General features: G+C 44.1%; 1 protein-coding gene across 2 annotated transcripts in view; it reads right to left on the reverse strand.

Moving 5' to 3' along the window:
- Positions 1 to 242: 242 nt before the first annotated feature.
- The window catches only part of GK5 (glycerol kinase 5), a 76,972-nt gene continuing 55,287 nt past the window's right edge, over positions 243 to 21,927 (reverse strand). For both annotated transcript variants that reach the window (XM_053311258.1, XM_053311256.1), the window contains 4 exons: positions 12,447 to 12,550; positions 10,427 to 10,486; positions 8,469 to 8,602; positions 243 to 3,367 (listed from right to left, as the gene is read on the reverse strand). In XM_053311258.1, the coding sequence (XP_053167233.1) occupies positions 3,219 to 3,367; positions 8,469 to 8,602; positions 10,427 to 10,486; positions 12,447 to 12,550 (447 nt within the window). In that variant the 3' untranslated portion in view covers positions 243 to 3,218. The remainder of the gene's footprint in view (positions 3,368 to 8,468; positions 8,603 to 10,426; positions 10,487 to 12,446; positions 12,551 to 21,927) is intronic.

The raw sequence follows: 21,927 nt of genomic DNA on the forward strand, positions 1-21,927 counted from the left end.
TTACCTCTAACAGATTCACCCAGTATCTATAGTGATATAGCTATGCAGAATAATGAATGTTCTGTAATTTAAACTAAGTGCAATGTCAATGGAAGCACCACACAGAGAAAGTGGATGGAACACCCCCCCCCGCCACACACACACACACACACACACACACACACACACACACACAAACAATTTTTAGTAGGAGCCCTTCATCCTGGGCACAGGGCATCTATGGAAAAAAATTATAGAGAAAATTTTATAATATAGAATATTCCATTTATTACATTTTACTAGTGTTATAGCCTAACTTCATCATTCTTTTATAGCATAGTAGAATTCACATACAAAGATAACTCAGCCTAGAAGCAGCAATTATGTTGCTTTTAGTTCAGTCTCCTTCTGTTACAGCTCAGATGAAACATACTTAGCCCTCTTTTTATTATATTTGATTTGCAGGAAGAGGCAAGTGGGAGGCTATCACTTCTCAACAAAGCCTGTTTTCATTGAACTGCTACAGTAAATCTCTTAAAGCTCTACTCCCCACCCACAAAGAGTCTAGAGCATTTGCCCCAAGTGTCTTGAGACAGCATAAGCCAGAATATGAACTCTTTGGATAGAAAGCAGTTTTGTAGTTGCAATGTGGTGCATCATCCATGTTTGTTGTTCTCACATAGTAAACTCTCCAGCACTGATGAATAATGGCTTCTTCTTGCTTTTAAAATCCCCCCACCCCTCTCACCAAGCAAAAGGCAGCTCTAGGGAATCTATATCCTGAAATCAGAACAGAGGAAGGGAAGTCTAACAATATACCTCTAAGCAGAGCAGGGGGGAAATTCTTGAGGAAAGCACTTTGTTGGGACAAGCTAGCCAAACCTAACCCAAAAAGGCAACATTTGTATTAAAATGTACACATGGGCCATCTAGACAACTATGACTCTAGATAATTAAGCAGCACATTTTACTTGTTAACTTAAATAAATTCCCATTTGAAACTGCCTTTTCCATGACGAGGGAAATGCTGAAGTAACATGACCACCTTCCAGAAGGAAGTCGCAAAATACAAAATTAATAATTTTGAATCATATAAGATTACATGATGAATAAGTACACTATATTTCTAGTTTGAAACTGTAAATAAATTCCAGCTTGCAATTATACTTACTTGATCAGCAACATACATTAACAAACTGTACTAGTAATTTCCAGTTACAGTGTAAAGTGCTAAAGCACAAGAGAACAAATTTCAGTTATAAAATATATGCCTCCAAGAAAGTTACCTAACAGTTCTTATAAATCTTTGAAATTAAATGGTTACACATGTTTCCAACACAGAATTAATCACAATTTCTGTTCATTGAGTGAAATGCAATAAGATTTATTACAGAATTAGAAATTTGTTAAGTTGCATTTGAAAGTAAACATTCTGTCATAAAATTGGCTTACAACATGAAAAAAGATAACTCTGGCTTTCATAGTTTATCTCCACACATGTGTATGCTTTGTCTCTCCTTAAATACACAAAGTCAAGTAAACTCAGGCACAATATTTCATATCCATAAACAGACCAAGTATAAAAATAAAACTATTACAAGGATAAAAATATGGTTCACTAGATGTCCTGGCTCTAGATACAGAGAAAACATTATAATACAGATTATCTAATGGAAAATTCCCAGTTGGACCTCTGTCCTTATTCAGGCACTTGAAGACCATTGCTATGGTAATATATGGCAGAAAAAACCAGAACCCTACTTTAAAATAGCACTACTCTGGATTCTGCTATTAGAGAAACAATTGGATTTTGATACATAAATTACAGTTGCACACTAAGACTGTGATCCAGAAGTGCATGTGCATATAGTACGCATTTTCCAAGGGCTTCTACATGATGCTGCAAGGCACATCCTAACCACTTCTCCTTTCCTTAATCAAGTCACACTGTATCTCTGTAGCAGTGTCCGTAGTGTCCGTAGGATGGGTTATATATTGTAGGCAATGCCTTACTGTGGAAGAGATGGCTATCGATCCATACCAAAGTTGTGTATCATCTTTTCTTATGAGTGTGTCATTGCCTTTTCTATTCCACCCACCACACATAGCAAAAATCCTTGAGAAAGTGCATAAAATGGCACAAGAGTTGGCACTGGCCAACAGATATCGATGACATTTTGACACCTAACCTACACACCAAAAATGTATCCATGAAAATTTCTCTAGCTGGAGGAAAATCTATTTTGCCAGTGGCAATATGTTGAGGTTCCAGTGCTAAAAAACTGCCACCTTGTGTAAAGATGTTTGGATTCCATACAAATGTACAATTATTGCACTAAGACCATTATTTAGAGTTTATCTTTGAACAACTACTTATGATCTTTTAAAAAACTTCCCTGTTAAAAGTGTTAAAAATAGTTTTGGTATTTTGAGTGGCCAAAACGTTTTGTGCACATGGACTATTATTCACATATGTTCTTCCTTAGGCATTTTATATAGATTGGAGCAGGGGCAGACAGTTATTTGAATAGGATTTTAAACACTGAAAGTAAAATACGTGTGCATGGTCAAGAAAAATACAGTTGTGAACCAAGAGGTCCTAGGTGTAGTGACTTCCACTTCCTGATAAGAAGAGAATCATCCTGACCAACTTTGAATGTGTAAACATTAACTGCTTAAACATGAGAACTAAACTAGGTTCGGGGGTGGTGGTTGTTTTTAAAAACTTGAAGCCTGGGATTTCCAGGACTCCACAATAGGGACAACATGCCACAAATTCCCCACCTCTTAGATGGAGATGTCTGATTTCTGATCATATTCATTAATTTTATCTCCCCACAAGAAGCCAGAATTCAAAATCTCCAGGGAGATAGATAAAACATGAAAATCATGATTCCAAAAGAAAAAAAGCTCCAATCTGGTAAATCTTTTTTTCCTGTGTGAAGCAATGCTCAGTGAGGAAGCAGCCACTCTAGATTAGGTTTTCGCTTAAATCGATTAGATAGTAGAGCAGATCATAAGAACGAAATGCTTTCTATTACTTTCTGGCTACCCAAGCCAGAGAGTTTCCAGTCTTAAAGGAAGTTATCCCCTGGGACCAAACATAAGACCAGGCTTGGCTTTCTTAATCTGGTTTTGGCTGCACATGAGAAGAGCCTCCATATCTTCTACTGTAAACTCTAAAGTGGAATCAGCACTGTGGGTTACGTCATTGCAAAGATTTATATTTATTATTACTGTTATGTATGGCTATACCAGTGGAGAGAACGTTTAACAGCTTTTATCCAGTTACCCATGGCAAGTTCATATTCCTTTGGCTCCTTCTGCGGTTTAAAAACCACATCAGTTTGCCTCAACTTCTTTAGTTGTTGTTTGTCATTCCAAAATCCTAAACACAAAAACAAACATTCATTCTAAAGCTGACCATAAATGTATCAAGATCAAATGTAGAGCAATACATAAAGCCAGTCTGAAGAATAACATTGTTAAGAAAGGAATTATTGAAAACATTTACAAAATGGGCATTGTAAAAGCTAGATTACAGAAGAATATAAACTAGATCTATAAGCTAGTCACAAATAAGAGTACATCTACCTGATTGTGATAATCATGTATACTAGCTGACCTAGCGCAGAGCATCTGCACCCCTAGTTCTCCCTGTCTTGCCCCCACCAGCAGCCAGCCGGCCTAGCCACCGGCCCACCACTTCTTCTTCCCAGCCGGCCAGCCCGGCTGCTGTTTCTCCCTGCCTGCTCAGCCGTTCTCCTGGCCAGCAGTTTCTTTCCGCCCGTCCCCGTCACTAATCGGCAGCTGCTCGCGAACTCTCCTGAGAGCTGCCACGCATGGTATTAGTGACGAGTATGCCTTAGAGAAATCTATTATAAAGATGTTATAAACTATTTGCCCCATGGGCAGAAGTCATGGGGGTGTGCTCCGTGCAAGGAGCTCCTGGCTCTCAGGGAACAAATCCGTTCCTTCGAGACCAAGGTGGCGGATCTGGAGAAGCTCAGAGAGACAGAGAGGGATGTGGACGAGACCTTCAGGGATGTGATAGAGGCATCCCACTCCAGGGCTGGTAGCTCCTCTGCTGTCAGGGAGAATGAAGGTCTTGGGCAAGGAGGACATCGGTCGGAGGAAGAGGGAAATGCTCCTTTAGAAGGGACCCCTTCCATGGATGATGAGCCCATATCCTCTCGCACAGGGGATACTCCTCTGGGGGGTGGGGGCCTCCTTGTAGTTGGTGATTTGATCATTAGAGGGATAGAGAGATGGGTTTGTGACCTGCGTGTTGACCGCACGGTGACTTGCCTGCCTGGTGCGAAGGTTGTGGACATTACGCAGCGTCTAGACAGGCTCCTAGGCAGTGCTGGGGAGGAGACAGCTGTCGTGGTGCACGTCGGCACCAACGATGTGGGGAAATGCAGTCGGGAGGTCCTGGAAGCCAAATTTAGGCTGATAGGTAGCATTTTGAAGTCCAGGACCCCCAAGATAGCATTCTCAGAAATGCTACCTGTTCCACGCACAAGTACAGTGAGACAGGCAGAGCTGAGGGGTCTCAATGCGTGGATGAGATGTTGGTGCCGGGAGGAGGGGTTTAGATTTGTTAGGCACTGGGACACATTTTGGGGCAAGCAAGGCCTGTACAAAAGGGATGGGCTGTACTGGAACCAAGATGGAACCAGACCGCTGGCACTTAAAATCAAAAAGGTTGCAGAGCAGCTTTTAAAATGACACCTGGGGAACAGCCGATGGGAGCTGGGCAGTATCCCGTTTGGCAAAAGCCATCCTTTAAAGTGTGAGGCTGCAAAGAATTCAGATAAAACAGGAGGGGACAGAGCAGAACCGCATAAAGAGCAGACGGGAGCCTGTGCCAGCAGGTCAAAGAGTCAAAAGAATAGCAAAGATCAGGGGAGAGATTCAGTGTATAGATGCTTATATGCCAATTCCAGAAGCCTCCGAGCCAAGATGGGTGAGCTGGAGTGCTTGGTTGCTAATGCAGAAATAGATATAGTGGGCATAACAGAAACCCTGTTATATCTTGGGTATAAACTCTATAGAAAGGACAGGGAGGGGCGCCTTGGAGGAGGGGTAGCACTGTATGTTAAATAAGGGATAGAATCTAACAAGCTAGAAAACCTAGATGGACTGGAGTCCTCCACAGAAACCCTGTGGGTGACTATAAGAGGCCAGAAAGGGAACGTGCTACTGGGGACGTGCTATCGCCCTCCGGATCATAATGCCAACAGTGACTGGGAGTTGCAGGAGGAAATCAGGGAGTCGTCAAGGAGAGGCAGGGCTGTAATTATGGGTGATTTCAATTATCCACACATAGACTGGGTAAATTCACACTCAAGTCAGGACAAAGAGGTCAAATTTCTAGATACGCTAAATGACTGTGCCCTAGAACAGTTGGTCATGGAACCAACCAGAGAGAAGGAGACCTTGGATCTAATTCTGAGTGACACCCAGGACCTGGTGCATGATGTCATGTGATGTCCGTGTGAGTGCCGAGAGATCTCCTGTCGGGAGAAGGCGCGCAGGAGGAGGAGGAGTGGTCACAATGCCTTGGCAACGGGATCGGGGGCCGGAGTAGGGGAGGCGGCCAAAGCACTTTGGAGAGCCGTTGCAAGGAGGAAGAAGTTCTCTCTGCGCGCCCACACACAAACCCACCCCACGCACACACACCGTGCGCTGCTTCTTTCTTCTTCTGCCTGCCCCGCAAAAGCCTGCTCTGCTGCTCCTAGGTAGCTCTGCAAAAGTCTGCCCCCCCCGTCTTCCCTGCAGCCAAGCAGGGAAAGGGGCAGCAGGGAGGTATCCTGCCTCCTGATTTCTAAAAGGAGCCAAGCTGGGAAGGGGGCGGCAGGGAGGTATCCTGCCACCCGATTTCTACAGTAAATACGGCGCCGGAGTTGGGAAAGCGCGGGAGAGGTAAGTAAACTCTCCCCCGCCCTTAATGGAACCACCCACCCCAGTGCCGGACCGCAGCTCCGCGGCACCCCTAGCCATGCATGAATTTTCCCCTTTGCTAAGCAGGGTCCACCATGCTTTGTATTTGAATGGGAGGCTACATGTGAGCACTGTAAGATATTCCCCTTAGGAGATGGGGCTGCTCTGGGAAGAGCACCTGCATGCTTGCTTGGAGAAGGTTCAAAGTTCCCTGCCTGGCATTTCCAATATAGGGCTGAGAGAGACTCCTGCCTGTAGCCTTGGAGCAGTCTGTGTAGACAATGCTGAACTAGATGGACCAATGCTTTAATTCAGTAGAAAGCAGCTTCCTATGTTCCTAGTGCTATTTGTATACAGCCATGTGCACTACATTGAGCCAAATTTTCCTTGAGAAAAATCTTAGATCTCCGTAACTGCTTATTTACATGTAATACCCCTAGCCAGCCTTTTAAAATCCATAATCTCCCATCAATGCTTACTTTTCTCTATTGTGAAAGAAGCTGAATCAAGCCAAGTTCAAAATCAAGCTAGTGAAGGAATGACAAAACTGTGCCATACAAAATAACCCTTGAAGTCTTCCTTGACAAAACAGCCTTCTACAAGATATAACTTTCTAGCAGCCATCTAGCCCTGGGTCTTAATGGGTGTTGTGCAAGCAATCCCACTTAGATCCCACTGTGCCCAATTGTCTATCTCCTCTCAGGCCATTATGGTGATACTTTATCTGCCATCAAATTATTCAACGTGTATAGTAGCTCCTTAATTCCCTCCAGATTCTTACAGCACCATTTTGACTTTGGAAGAGAAGGTGGCTGTGGCACAGTGCCTTCCCATTCTTCCTTGTGCAGAAAACTGTGTAGCTGGTGAATGCTCAGCTTGACACAATAGGACAAAGCCATCTTAATTACTAAAAGTAGTTTGTAGATCGCAGCCTGACAAATACATTTACTTGGAAGTCAGTCCCATAACGTTTCAATGGAACTTGTTTCCAAATAAACCTGCTTAGGATCACAGCCCAAGAGACAGCTGATGCTTTACATCTCAGCTGTGTTTGGTGAAAGAATGGGTGACTCACAAAATAGTACAAGCTATCTTGCTATATTTCAGACCATTTGGAGATGGGGCCATAGCACAGTGGTGGAGCATCTGCTGTGCATGCAGAAGATTCCAGGTTCAATCCCTGGCATTTCCAGGGAAAGAGTCTTCTCTGAAACCTTGGAGAGCTACTGCCAGAGTAGACAATACCGACCTAGATGGAACAATGGTCTGACTTGGAATAAGGCCGTTACCTATGCACTTTTTGGAGCTTAAAATTTAATTTTAGACTTTGAACAGTTTGTCTCATTCAAGATGCTTTTTTCTGTTCATATTCAAAGATTTAAAAACTTTTTGATTGATTGAGCAGATTTTTAAACACAATTATTTTTATACAAATACTTCTAGAAACTGCAGATAAGCACATACCTGCTAACATGTCCCTACTTTCCCATGGGAAAATAGGGATATTTATTTATTTTAGTTATTTAACATATTTTTATACCGCCCAAAGTTTACATCTCTGGCAGGTATGTATGCATCATCCTAGGAGGCACTCCCTTTCCCTCTCACACAGGAGAGTGGTTCTTCTAAGATACATGTACATCAGGGGAAGTTTACCTTTTGCTTCAAAATGATTTTTTGCATAAGACTAAACACAATTAACTGAAGTTCATAACATTAATCAACTAATATTTCTTTAACTGAGCCCTAAATTTTATGCCAGCATAATATATTATAGGCCTTTTTAAATACCAAAGTTCATAATGCCCAAGTCTTGTTGAATCAATGGGAAAAAAATAGTTGCAATAATCTTACCCTTTTGAGTTCAACAGAATTGTGTGTAGCTAACTTTGGATGAATCACTACACTTTGGTAGATTTTTCTCAGTATCTCCAGGCATATTTTGCAACTTGAGGCATCTTGCGCCAGAACAGACTTTCTTCAGTCTGTTACAGTGTTTAAGTCCTCATTGCCAAAAAAAGTAGCTGAAATGGCACTGGCTAGGTACATCAGTTACTTGGAATAATAATTCCCTGGGTGAGGCCAAGAAATGTGGCTGAACTCATGAGCAAACTATGCCATGTAAATAAGCACCGAGACTATACTGCCCTTATGAATTATGTTTAAGTTAATTTTACTTGATTACATCATAGAGCATTTAGTATAATATATATTATACTAAAAATTAGTATAATTTTATAGTAGTTATAAAAGATGTAGAGGGAAAGCTAGACCAACATGTACAATTAGAAACAAACTCTCTATTAATACTTGTACAATAATATCTAAATCTTTATAATATAAATATAGCACATACACACAGGGGTATAGCTAGGGGAGAGCCAGCAGCCCCTCGGGGGGAGGGAGATAATGAAGAATAGTGAGGAGTGGAACTGGGGGCCCCGGTTTCTTTGAACCCATTTGCTCAATTATAGCTACAACCCTGCACACACACACTTCCTTTTTAAAAGTAGACAGACCCAAATTTTCAGACTGTTACTTACCTACAGCAAGACCTGCAAGAAAAGCGGCTCCAAGACAAGACATGTCTGTAATTACAGACTTGTTTATCTCTCTATTAATTAAGTCAGAAGTCATCTGCATTATAAAACTATTCTTACTGACACCTCCATCAGCCCTGTGAAAGGGGAAGGGAGAAAAGAAAAGGTTAGAGTTGGAACATGAAATTCCAGAAAATGTCACTTTGATCAAAATTTATATGCAAGGAACTGTGTAGTCTCTAGCAAGCATTCTCTGTAGCTAATCTTCACTCATGCCAAACATTTTTGTCCTAGCTAGGGTAACAACCATTTAGGCACATTCAAATATTTTAAGATGTTAATTGCTGTATTCAAATTGCACTGGCTATCTATATATTCACTGTGCTATTCCAGCAGTTATACAGGATATAGATAGAGCAAATTATTCTACTTATTAGTAAAGTGACTCTGAGAAGGGAAGTGCCTTTGTCCCATTTCACAGATGCAACACAGAGTTTAATATGGACGGGCCTTCTCCATTCCTGCCCCGAGGCTTTGGAACACACTTCCTGCTGAAATAAGAGCTTCTCCATCTCTTACAACTTTTAAAAGGGTATTCAAGACACATTTGTTCACCCAGGCTTTTAATTAGAAACTGTTTTAATTGTGTTTTAATAGTTTTAACTTTTTAATTTTAATTGTTGAAATGTTTTAATCTTTTATTGCCTGTTTTAATTGTTTTGTAAACAGCCCAGAGAACTTGCATTTTGGGTGGTGTAGAAATTAATTAAATAAAACAAACAAACAAACACACACAAATATTCTGGCAAGCAACATTACCTCCTGAAGATTTAACGGCCTCCTGCTGCCACTGACAAAATAATCCCCAGAGTAACCTGATTTACTCATTATACACAACATATATACCATCTGTGTACTATAATGTTCAATGCACATAATGTTCAGCAGTAAACATAATGTATATTCTACATTTGAGGAGTCTATTTCCATGTTGGCTATTGCAATGAACCCATCTACACAAAATATAGCTAGCTGTTTGTATGCATGCATATGTGTTTGCAACATAGCATGTTAGTAGTGCTAATGTCACCAGCAGAAGCAGGCAATTAAGAAGAAAATATGTGTTCCACCTTATATCAAAAATTCCATGCATGATGTTAAGGGCTGATGTACTGTTAACTTGCACAATCTCATGCCAACACCAGTGCCTTGATTTTGCCCTTTTACATTGCTTTCTTCTTCAACAGCTGTTCTTTGGAGCAATAAAAGGCATGTCATGTCTTACAAGACCAAGAACAAAGCCAGAAGTAGATGAAATTCAGTTAATCAGCAAGAAATGCTGCCTGTTGTCTATATCCAGCAAGCTTTTTTTTTTTTTTAAACAAAGTGGGGGGAAATTCCTTTTCTTAGGCACAAAAGGAAATCCAAATAGCTCTGGTTTTGACTTTTGATCTTCTGCAATAATGTGTGAATGGGAATTTGTGCATCTCCCTACAGTCAGAAGCATAAGCAGCAAATGCGAAGACAGCACCTCAGTAAAGGGAGATACAGAATTCTACCTTCACACCTTTAAAAGCAAGAATTATCTGTGCTGCAATATGTATAACAGCCCCAAATGTTGCATCAGCCTAAGTTCCAAATTACAGTAAGAGAACATTAAGCTAAAGGCTATTACGCAGTTTTAATGTCCACAGAAAGCTAACAATGATTTCTAAAATTGGTAGTTTACCAAAGCATTATATGAGGGTCATCAGGCTTCTGCCAGCAAGTTTGTAGACAACATACAAGTAAGCAGGAGCTTTGCTATCTGATCAGGGGCTTGAATCAATAAAAGGGCTCCAAATGGAAACATTTAACTGATTGGTCCTAAGTAGAAACCTTGAGAAACAGAGCTCATACATTTTTATGCAACTTCATGAAAAACACACACTGTTCGCCTTTTGGATACAACATAAACATACCAAATAGATGTGGGTGGAATGCCCACTTCTCTTGCGATGGTATCATACAGCTGTTTGTTTCTTGCAAAAGAAATTCAATAAAGAATTGAACAGACGGCATTTACAAACTTTAGAAATACAATATGCAGTTACAATGAACTAGAGAGAACAGTCTGGTCAAAACTGGCTGGAGAATTAGATACATTTTCATAATGGGCTTAAATGAGCTATTGTAAATAAACTGAAACGTCCCACTCTTCATAATACTCCACATTTATTTTTAGGACACTTTTCCCATGCTCAAAGCAGCTTACAGTAAAAATACCACATTCAGCAAGGCCACAGACAAACCACTAGCATTCAGTGAGAAAGCCCCCAAATCAAATTGAAATAAGTTTTACATTCCTTGAGAAAACTAGAGGGGAGGACTCTCTGACCTCAACAGGCAAAGCATTCCAAATTCTAGCAGCAAAAGGCTTTCTTTCCCCAGGCTGCCATAATTCCAGTCTGATGCAGTAATGGTACGGAGACCAGAGCCTGATTTCCCAGTTGTAACTGGCATATCTTGTTTTATGTTGCTATAAGCCACCCAGAGACTAAAGTTTGGAGTGGTGTACAAATTTGATGAATATAAATAATAAATAAATATGGGCTCTGACTGCTTTAGCAAGACAGAAATCATAGTCAAGTTTAATATACTAATTAATTCTTCATTGTTGTTATTGGACTATTATCCAGCCCAGTCTTTTGAGAAATCTAAATATTTAAGCATTTACCACTTAATGCTAAAGTGTCACTATAGTATATTACCAGCCACAGATTGTTGTCCATGTAATGGTGAAGCCACTCTAGAACTAAAAGTCCAGCTGCTCAACTTGAATTTAAAACCAGGTAGCAAGAAGCAAAGCACCCTGTTTTCAGACAGGATCTATCAGCTGTTTTGGAGAAGAAGAGGAGGTATAGAATGAGTGAGGGTATGGAGCCCGCAGAAAGATATATATGGAACAAACAATAGAACTTGGGGAAACAATGGAGATGGTTGGGATGCCAGAGATATGGTTACAGTATGGGAAGTTCTAAGTGGACAGGAGAGGTGCAAGTGGAAGTCTGAAAAGGACAAAGTAAAACCTCATTCAGGCATGAAGAAAAAGTAGCAGAGATTGGAAAGAGGAGTGTAAGCAAAGGCAAGCATGTGTGGATAAGGACCAGCTGCTCCCAAAGGTTTCTGAAGGGAGCTCTGCTCCATGTAAGAGGCCCAGCTGTCATGCATACAGAACAGGGCCTTCTCAGTCACTGCCCCCAGGTTTTGGAATGGTCGCCTGGTAGGCATGTGCTCCTCAGCTTCCACAACAGCTTTTAGAAAGCAAATAAAGACACAGCTTTTTTACCCAGGCTTTTAGATGCTATTTTTTGTTGCTGCTGCTCTATACATTGTTGTATGTGTATTTTATTATATTATCATTAACTAATAGTTTGATATTTTTAATATTAAGTTTCAATATTTGTAATGTTTTAATTAATATATTCTGTTTGAAATATATTGATCACCTTGAGATTATTTTAATAAAGGCAGTATACAAATCTGATGATAAATAGAGATTTGAGCACAAGTTCCTGAAATTTCTGTCTTTCCTGGTAAGGATTCACTTTCTTTTTAAATGTGTGGCTTTCCCTGACACACTCTACATGTTTTGTCTTGTGTTGCCAATGAGTGGGCTTTTTTGACCTGGAAGAATACAACCGGAGAATCACAGTATTTTGTGATAATTGGGGTGTGACACCTTTTGACCCTGGCATATTTTTTTCTACAAAGCAGTGAACTCAAAACTCCAAAGAAACCAGGTATGTCAGAGTTTGGAATGTGTGTTAGCATGATAGCAGAATGGTTTAATGGATTGTTGGTTTTCGCGCATGTAATGATGGTGTGAATGTATATGGGAGTGAGGGAAACTTTACTTCATCCAGGGTCAGAGCTCTAGTAGGTAGCCTGATCTAACTGCATGCAATACCACATTTCAGCTGGACTCATCTGGCTTAGTACCTGAAAGCTATAGATTCCAACACAGCTCGAACAAGATGGTTTTTGGTGGTGGAAGGTGTGATCCCCATAAAAGAAGTACATGCACAAGGGTCATTCACTGGAATCTAAAATAGAAAATGAAAATAAGATATGCATGAATACGTTCTGCCAGCAGATGTTTAAGAATGGACCGAAATAATAAGGGCGGGGGAGGGGGAACCTTACACATGACAATAAGAGGCAGTAAAGAAAGAAGAAAATTAAGATGGCAATAAGCAGCATATAAGCATTCTCATTTGTTTTATTACTTAGAATATATTTTTACAACAATACCCTCAGTGAAAATGTGCTTCTAATTACAATTTTTTCCCCAGCACAATGCATATAAATATAGCTAATCAAGTCACAGGAAGCGGTGTGCATAAACGGTTCATGCCAAACCAGTTTGTCCGTTCGGCCAATGACTGAACCAAACCAGGCCCAGTTTGGCTGAACCAGTTTGGCACAATGAGGTGGCTAGGCGGGGGTGGCGAGTGAGTAAGCAAGATGCTTACCTGGCCAGAGCAACTGCCAGTGCTGCTGCTCACCTTCCTGGCAGCCCCAGGCAGTGTGCTCCCCACTCTTTTACCAGTAGCCAGTAGCTTGGCAGCAGCTCAGACCTGGTCTCCACACATGCACACCGGCTCAGTAAGGCGGGGAGAGCACATAATTTGCATGGCCACAGAAATGGCCTCTGTGCATGTGCAGAGGCTGGAACCAAGCCACTGCTGAGCCAGTGGCTTGGTAAACAAGGGGGGAGCACACTGCTTGGGGCCACTGGGAGAGCGAGTGGTGGAAAGCAGTGACGCCAGTAGCTGCTCTGGCCAGGTAAGCAGCTTACTTACTCACTCACCGCCCCCGCCTGGTCACCCCTTACCCGTGAAAGGGTCCCCCACCCCCTGGTACTTGTAGAGGGGAATCCTCACTGGATTCCCCTTTACAAGAATATTCCCCAAGCCGGTTTGATGGTCAGACCGGACCCAATTTGGACTGACACCGGTCCGGTTCAAATTCTAACCAAACCGGTTCAATGCACACCCCTGGTTAAGTTTAGGTTAAGTTTAGGGGTCACAGGTTAAGTTTAGGGGTGTTTGTGCTCTGTATTCTAAGGAGAAAAAAGAAAACCCCAGTTCTATGACCAATCTAGTCTGAAATGTCTTCTGAGATTTTTGTTAGTTACACAATTTATTTTATTATTATATTATTATTTTACACAGTCAGACAGGTGTTATTGACTGGTTTGTTTTATCCAGACATCGAGTCCTTCCCAAGGACCTGGGATGCCAGAATTTTATTGTCAATGTTGTTACTGTTGTTATACATATCGTCGCAGAATATAGGCTGTTCCCAGTAAAGCTGCTTTTTGTAATTGGCTGATGGTGATTTCTGTGGTCCCTATGGTGTTGAGGTGCTCTTCGAGGTCTTTTGGAACTGCACCTAGGGCGCCAATTACCACTGGGATTATTTTGGTCTTTTTCTGCCACAGCCTTTTAATTTCAATTTGTAGTTCTTTGTATTTGGTGATTTTTTCTATTTCTTTTTCTTCTATTCTGCTATCCCCTGGTATTGCTATGTCGATTATTTTAACTTGTTTTTCTTTCTTCTCGACTACAGTTGTTGTTGTTATTTATTCGATTTCTATACCACCCTTCCAAAAATGGCTCAGGGCGGTTTACACAGAGGAATAAAAAACAAATAAGATGGACCCCTGTACCCAAAGAGCTCACATTCTAAAAACAAACATAAGATAGACACCAGCAACAGTCACTGGAGGTACTGTGTTGGGGGTGGTTAGGACTCTCCCCCTGCTAAATAAAGAGAATCACCACGTTAAAAGGTGCCTCTTTGCCAAGTTAGCAGGGGGGGGTTGTACTACCATTTTGCCCCTTACTTTGGAAAGGGCAAAAAGCTACACATGCATCTAGTCCCTAGATTCAACCACAGGAAACTTGATTCAGCAACCCTTCATTTTTGAAATTTTAACTAGGCATTGCCCACGTATTTTTAATAATATTTTCAAAACCAGAAGAGTACATAGGTTGGAACATACGAAGCTGCCTTATACTGAGTCAAACCACTGGTCCATCTAATTCAGTAGAAACTTGCTTTTCAAACAATACACCTGAAAGCCAAGCCTTAAAAAGTTGAATTCTGTGCCCAGTTCCACATACTGAGCTTATTCCACACATGTGGAATTGGGATGCACATACAGCTCTGGGAAAATCACTTTTGTAGTATTTTGTAAATAACTAGTTTCCTTAAAAAAACACTGTAACTGCAAATTGTTTATAGGCATACAGTCTATTTATAACATTCTATTCTTGAAAAACAGGTTGCTCACCTGTAACTGATGATCTGGTAGAGATCCGTCGATATCCATAAGAATGGGTTCTGCGCCTGCGCAGGAGCCCCACGGTATCCATGCCTGAGCTCGTCGAAGTGCCCAAGCCACGCCCCCACGCTGCTGCGTGCTATAAAAGGCGCGGCTGAGGCACGTAATCCCTCAGTTCTTGGACGACCGCCGTGGAGGACGATCATCCAACAGGTAAGTTCTTCCATGACAAAAAAAGAAAAAGTATCTCAAGAGGAGAGAGCCACACACCAGTACGCACATAGACGCAGCACTACTGCAGAGGGGAAGGTCGGGAGGGTCTTATGGATATCGACGGATCTCTACCAGATCATCAGTTACAGGTGAGCAACCTGTTTATCTGGTTCGAGATCCGTCGATGCCCATAAGAATGGGTGTTTGGCAAGCTCCAAGAGGTGGCGGGAGCAGTAGTAGGCTAAAACAACACCTGTTTCAATACGCTTCTCCCGAAGGTAGCCTCCGCAGCAGAGCGTACGTCTATGGCGTAGTGTTTTACAAAGGGGGATTCTGAGGACCAGGTAGCAGCTTTACAGATATCCCTGAACGAGACTCCAGAGAGGTGTGCAGCAGAGGAAGCCTGAGCCCTAATGGAGTGGGCTTTAATGGCCTCAGGAGGCGATTTGTCCTGAAGATGATATGCCAGCAGGATGAGTTCCACCAACCATCTGGACAATCTCTGTCTTGAAATGGGAGAACCTATATTCGGTCCCGTATAGGATATAAATAGCCGATTAGACAGCCTGAATGGTTTTGTGCGGTCCAGGTAGTATAGGAGGGCACGGCGTACATCCATAGCATGCAGTGACTGTTCAAGAGCAGAAGTAGGGTTGCCGAAGAAGGTAGGTAAGATGATATCTTGGTTTAAGTGGAAGTTAGATACCACTTTGGGCAAAAATGCAGGGTCGAGACGCATACGGACCTTGTCTTGAAGAAATATCGTGTAGGGGGAGTCGACCCTGAGAGCTGTCAGTTCACTTACACGCCTAGCCGACGTGACTGCAATCAGGAAGGCTGTTTTCCAAGAGAGTAGCCTCAGGGAAGAGGTGGTCATGGGTTCAAAAGGAGCCTGAGTCAACGAGGAGAGAACCAAAGATAGGCTCCATGGTTCAACCTGCATCCTGATTGCAGGGTAAACCCGTGACAAACCTTTCAGGAAGGCTTTGCTCAGTGGGTGTGAGAATAATGTCTTTCCATCACTTCCCGGGTGGTATGCAGACAAGGCAGCCAGATGGACCTTCAGGGACACGTTAGCAAGACCCTTTGCTTTCAAAGTTGTAAGGTATCGTAGAACTTCACGGATGGAAGCTCGTTTAGGAAGGAATCCCTTGGTGCGTGCATAAGATCTAAAACGATCCCACTTGTGCTTGTAGTTGCGGCGCGTAGATTGCTTGCGTTGATTAAGCAGAATATGAGTCAACAGAGTATCCTCCACACAGTTAGATGGAGGGTCTGGACGTCTGGATGCAGAATGAGACCTCCGTCTTGAGTTAGAAGATCTGGATAGCGAGGTAGGTGCTTGTAGCAGTTCTTTGCCAGTCTGCGTACTTGTGGAAACCAAGATTGTCTTGGCCACCAAGGAGTCACTAGGATGCAACTGGTCGGATTGGAAAGAAGACGGGCCACTACTCTGGGTATTAATGGCAAAGGGGGAAACATGTAAGGTGTTTCCAGGGACCAATCCAACTGAAAAGCATCCCCGAGAGAAAGGTTGTCGTGTCCGGCTCTTGAGCAGAAGCGGACACATTTCGCATTCTCTGAGCAAGCAAAGAGGTCCACTGAAGGCTGCATCCAGTGGTCGAAGAAGGGAGCTATCACATCTGTCCGGAGTTCCCATTCGTGTTGACGGTCTTGCAAGAAGATCCTGCTTAGGTCGTCCGCCAGGGTGTTGTCCAGACCCTTGATGTGTACAGCTAAGGGGTAAATGCGGTGCAGAATGCACCAGTGCCACATCTGAACACTGAGAGCACACAGGCTGCGGGAGACCGTCCCACCCTGGCGATTTATATAGGCTTGAGCAGTTGTGTTGTCGAGGTGGATCTGGACAACTTTCCCCCGAAGGATGGGCAGGAAGGACTGTAAAGCCTGGAAAACAGCTAGAAGCTCCAGGAAATTGATGTGCAGTTTGGCTCGTTGAGGGGACCACTTCCCTTGAATCTTGTGGTTGCCGCAATGGGCCCCCCAGCCTTGAAGTGAGGCATCTGTCGCCATCCAAGGCGAAGGGGAGGGGGTCTGAAAGGGCACCCCTTCGAGTAAGTTCTTGCGGTTGGTCCACCAGGCGAGAGATTGAAGTATTTCCGGTGAAAGTAGAAGGCGCTTCGTTTGACTGTCTCTGGCGGGATGAAATACCGATAGAAACCAGATTTGGAGCTTTCTCATTTTGAGTCTCGCATAATGGATTACCGTATTGCAGGATGCCATTAGACCCAGAAGACGCTGAATCACGCAGGCTGGTTGCAGAGGATGTTTCTGAATCAGGGAGATGAGATCCTGAATGCAGGTGAATCTGTCTTCTGGAAGAAATGCTCTTTGTTGCCCCGTGTCCAGGATTGCTCCTATATAGGAGATCACGGGTGCTGGTTCCAGATGCGATTTTTTCCAGTTTATTAAGATGCCCAAGTCGTGAAGCAGGCTCACTACATATTGGATGTGCGAAACTAACTCGCCTTTGTCCCTTGCAGTCAGGAGCCAGTCGTCCAGGTACGGATAGACCGACACGCCCCTGGTTCTTAGATGTGCAATAACCACTGCCATACATTTTGTAAAAACCCTCGGGGCGGTGGACAATCCGAAGGGTAATACATTGTATTGAAACACTTTGTCGCCGACAGTGAATCGTAGGTATTTGCGGTGGCATGGACGTATGTTGATATGAAAATAGGCGTCCCTGAGATCCAACGTTGCAAGCCACCTTTCCCCCTGGAGCAGCGGGAGGATCTGTTGCAACGTCATCATACGGAACTTTTTGACGTGGATGAATTTGTTCAGGCGTCGTAGGTCCATGATGGGTTGGATGCCCCCATCCCTTTTGGGGATCTGAAAGTATTTTGAATAGAACCCCGTCCGCCTGTCTGCCCATGACACCGGGGCAATAGCTCCTTTCTCCAACAGCTCCTTCACTTCCTGAAGTAGTCGAGGTGAGGCGGGAGTGAGTTTTATCCTCGTGAAGTGTGGTAGGGACCTGAACTCGATCGCATAGCCAGAGGATATAATCTTCAGGACCCAGCGGTCCGATGTTATATTGTGCCATGCGGGGGCATGGCTTGCCAGCCTGATCAAAGGCTGGGACGGAAGGTTGGAGAGATCCGTCAGAGTTGATGGAAGAGCCCCCGCTGGCGGGAAAAGGGGGATATGTGGAGATAGGGCAGGAACAGGTGTCAATGGGCAATCTACATCCTCAAAGGCGCTTTTGAGTATCCTGTGTCTTTGTACGTTGGGCTTGAGTATTCTTTTTCTTCTGATAGAAAGGTCGACGATGATAGGAAGAGTAAGGTTTTCTAAAATCACGTCTATCTTGAGTTCTGAAAGACAAACGGAATTTGCCATAGTTGCTGCGTAAGGAAGAGGAGGAAGTCTATGTAGAGGGGTGAGAGGTAAAAGTCTTAGCAGTAAATTTTGATTTTTTTAGCTGCTCCATAGTTGAGTCAGTTGTCTCACTGAAAAGACCAGTGCCATCGAAGGGCAACCCCTCTATCTTGTCCCTCATATCCAATTGGAGGCCAGTAGACCTAAGCCAGGCATGTCTCCTCAGTGTTATTGCTGCTGTCATAGCACGTGATTCGCTTTCCGCCAAGTGCTTGGCAATGCTGAGTTGCCTGCGGGTCAAAACTCCTGAATCTTCAAGGGTACGACGAAACTTAGCCTTAAAGTCCTCATAGGGTAGGGAGTCCAGTTCAATCTCCAGTTGCTCCCAGAGACCATGTGTATATTTAGCAGTGCATGCTGCATAATTTGCTACTTTAATTGACAGGCAAGAAGTTGAATAGACTTTCCTTCCCAGCAAGTCTAGTTTTCTACCCTCCTTGTCAGGAGGGACTGTGTACCTTTTGCCAGATTTGGAAGCCGTGGCACAATCGATGACTAGTGAATTGGGTGCCGGGTGTTTTATAAGGTACCCATTGTCCTTATCCTGAACTCTGTAGAGATTCTCTAATTTTTTGGACGTGGGAGTGGAGGTGTGCAATACCTCCCAAGCACATTTCGCAGCTCTTGTGATGACTGGTAACATTGGTAGTGCCACCGGGGCAGTAGATTGGGACCTCAGCATAAAGTTATATACTGGGTCATCAATGGTGGCCAATTGGGAGCGTATGTCCAAACCTAGAGCATCAGCCATGTTGCGAATATGCTTATGGTAAGCCTTGAGTTCATCATTGGGTGAAACGTAGGTTACTGGAGCCACGTCTGTGGGTGGTTCCACCACAGAACTACCATCCTCCGGATCAGACTCGAAGTCTGAGGAACCATAATGTTCCGAAGGGGAAGCGGGTGGTGGTTGATCATCTGTATCCCGGCCGGGAAGGGTTTGAGTAGCAGACGTAGCCAGAAGTCCCGACAAAGATGTTTGTGTGGCTGTAGAAGCCAATTGAAGTACTGAGGTTTGTGTCTCCTGTTGGCTCACCGCTAGTTGGCACGTCTGAGTGGCCACCGATCGAAAAGTGGAGAGGGGTCTGGCAGGAGTGACTGGTCCCCAGGGCCTCTCAATATCATCCCTATTTGGACCCGCAGGAGATGAGACGCCCAATGGGTGGCGGTATCCACAAGAGTGCCAAGGCGTTTGAGGGTGCAAGCGGCTGGGTGATGAAGGAGCAGGAGGATGCGATGGTGTTGCTAATTCCCGAGGATCAGCTCCAACCGAAGGAAAGCCAGTGAAAGTCGAGCGACCGCTTGAGGTCGAATCCAGGAGAGAGAGGAGAGAACGAGTGGCAGCCGGAAGAGATTCCTCCGCGTCGACATCGACGACCTGGAGAGAAGGTATCGGTGGTCGATACCGAGGAGTCACTTGCATCGACGCCGAGAGGATTGGAGTGTGCAACGTCGATGACACGGGCAACGCAGGCTGTGGTGTCGACGGGGAGGACGATGATGCCAGAGGTGTTGGAGCTGGAGAGAGAGCTCTCGCCGTCGGCATCGAGACTGGTGTTAAGCGAGGAAGGGTCAGTATCTGATCGGTGTCGAAGGTTGCAGTTGTTCCAAGAAAAACACCGGAGGATCATTCGGTGTCGAGCGCATTTGATGTCGACACAGCAAGATTGGAAGATTGTGTCGGAGGGTCGTCAGCATCGCCTATAATAGATGCCGGAGGAGGTAGTAACACAGCTGCGTGTACTGCTAGCGCTGTGGAAGTTGTTGACGTCGACAATGCCGGTTCCCTTACAGGCAACACTGGTTGAGCCGTGGAAGGGGACGGCGTTCGATCTCGACGACCTTCCAGATCTTTGCGACGCTTGGAAGTATGTGACGCGGAGAGATCCTCATGTCGTCGTTTGGTAGCCCTTTCACGCTCCTTGGAGCTGTGGGAAGGTCTTGAGGCAGTAGACGCATCTTCCTTTGACGACTTTGCCGAAGACGAGCGCTTTTCCGACGTTGAGGAACCCTTCGATGTTGAAGTGGTTTTGGCGGGAAACACGTCAGAGGATTTACGGGTACTCGATATCGAGGAGCGATTCGGCGTCTTTTGCGCTGGTGTAGAGTGCGCAGCAGACGTCGAAGGTCGAGGCGTGCCCGGTGTTGAAGGGCTCAAAACCTCATCATATATTGCTGCCCGTAGGCGAAGCGCTCGGTTCTTCCTTGTCTGTTTTGAGAAGGACAGACAGATTTTGCAGGAGGAGACATTATGTTCCTCACCGAGGCATAACAAGCAGAGGTCGTGCAGGTCTTTAGAAGGTAGTTTCGCTCTGCAACCCTCACACCATTTGAAGGATTTCTTTCCGTCAGCCATAATCAGGTCAAAAGCCGTTCCGTGTTCGTTTGCCAGAAGTTACCGCAGCCAGTCCAAGCTCGAGGTCACCAAGAATCACCGTCAGCCGTTCCGTAGTCAGATCCAACGAAGTCCGATATTCCAGTCCGAGTCAAAAGATTATACAGGAAGAACGAAAGAGGAATTTTTCCGACGAAGAGGCACAGACCGCAGGTCTAATACACAAGGCGGTCGGAAAAGAACTGAGGGATTACGTGCCTCAGCCGCGCCTTTTATAGCACGCAGCAGCGTGGGGGCGTGGCTTGGGCACTTCGACGAGCTCAGGCATGGATACCGTGGGGCTCCTGCGCAGGCGCAGAACCCATTCTTATGGATATCGACGGATCTCGAACCAGATCATAAACATACTATTTCTATTTTTCCATGAAGATGCTTGTCAAGTAAATGTGACAACTATATAAAATGTACAGAAGAGTTCAAAGCCGAAAGGCTAACAAAACAACTTTCCAAAACCATTATTGCGTTATCAAGATAAGCCTCCCTCTGTGTCTAGATTCTTTCTGATCCAATTTTTATTTATTTATCTATCAAATTTATACTCCGCCCCCCAACTTTCATTGCTGAGCAGTACAATGGCAATAGAAAACATTTTCTTTTGTTTTCTACAGGAAGCATCTCCAAGTAATCAGTAAGTCACCTGAGGACTGAGACAGTGGTCTTTCTACCCTATGAATTGCCCCTCAAGCACCTCCCAAAGTGTGCTAGTTTTGGACCCTGTTCTAAACACTGCCAGCCCCTCTGCTCTATAACTGCACCCCATTTCTCTCTGCTGAAACCCCAGCTTCCCTCTCTTCACATTGGACAGGTAATCATAGGGAGTGCCCATTCCTTTCCTCCAACTCCCAGGACTTTTCTATTCTTCATCCCCAACCCATGCTTCCCCTTCTGCCTGAGTGCATGTGCAGGTTTTTGTCAGTATATGCAAGAATGCAAAGTTCCAACTAGCTAGGCTAGAACAGTTTTGATCTGTTTTTCACCAAGAAAGGTGGGGAAGGGCAATGTCCCCTTTCCCCGCAGGGAGGGCAGCTAATTCCTCCCTAGAATAAAACAAGAGTCCTTGAAGGGACCCTGACCCAGAGGTTTGCCCCAAAGACCACAACCTCATAATAAGTGGA

Source organism: Hemicordylus capensis, chromosome 3, assembly GCF_027244095.1.
Source record: "Hemicordylus capensis ecotype Gifberg chromosome 3, rHemCap1.1.pri, whole genome shotgun sequence".
Lineage (NCBI taxonomy): Eukaryota > Metazoa > Chordata > Lepidosauria > Squamata > Cordylidae > Hemicordylus > Hemicordylus capensis.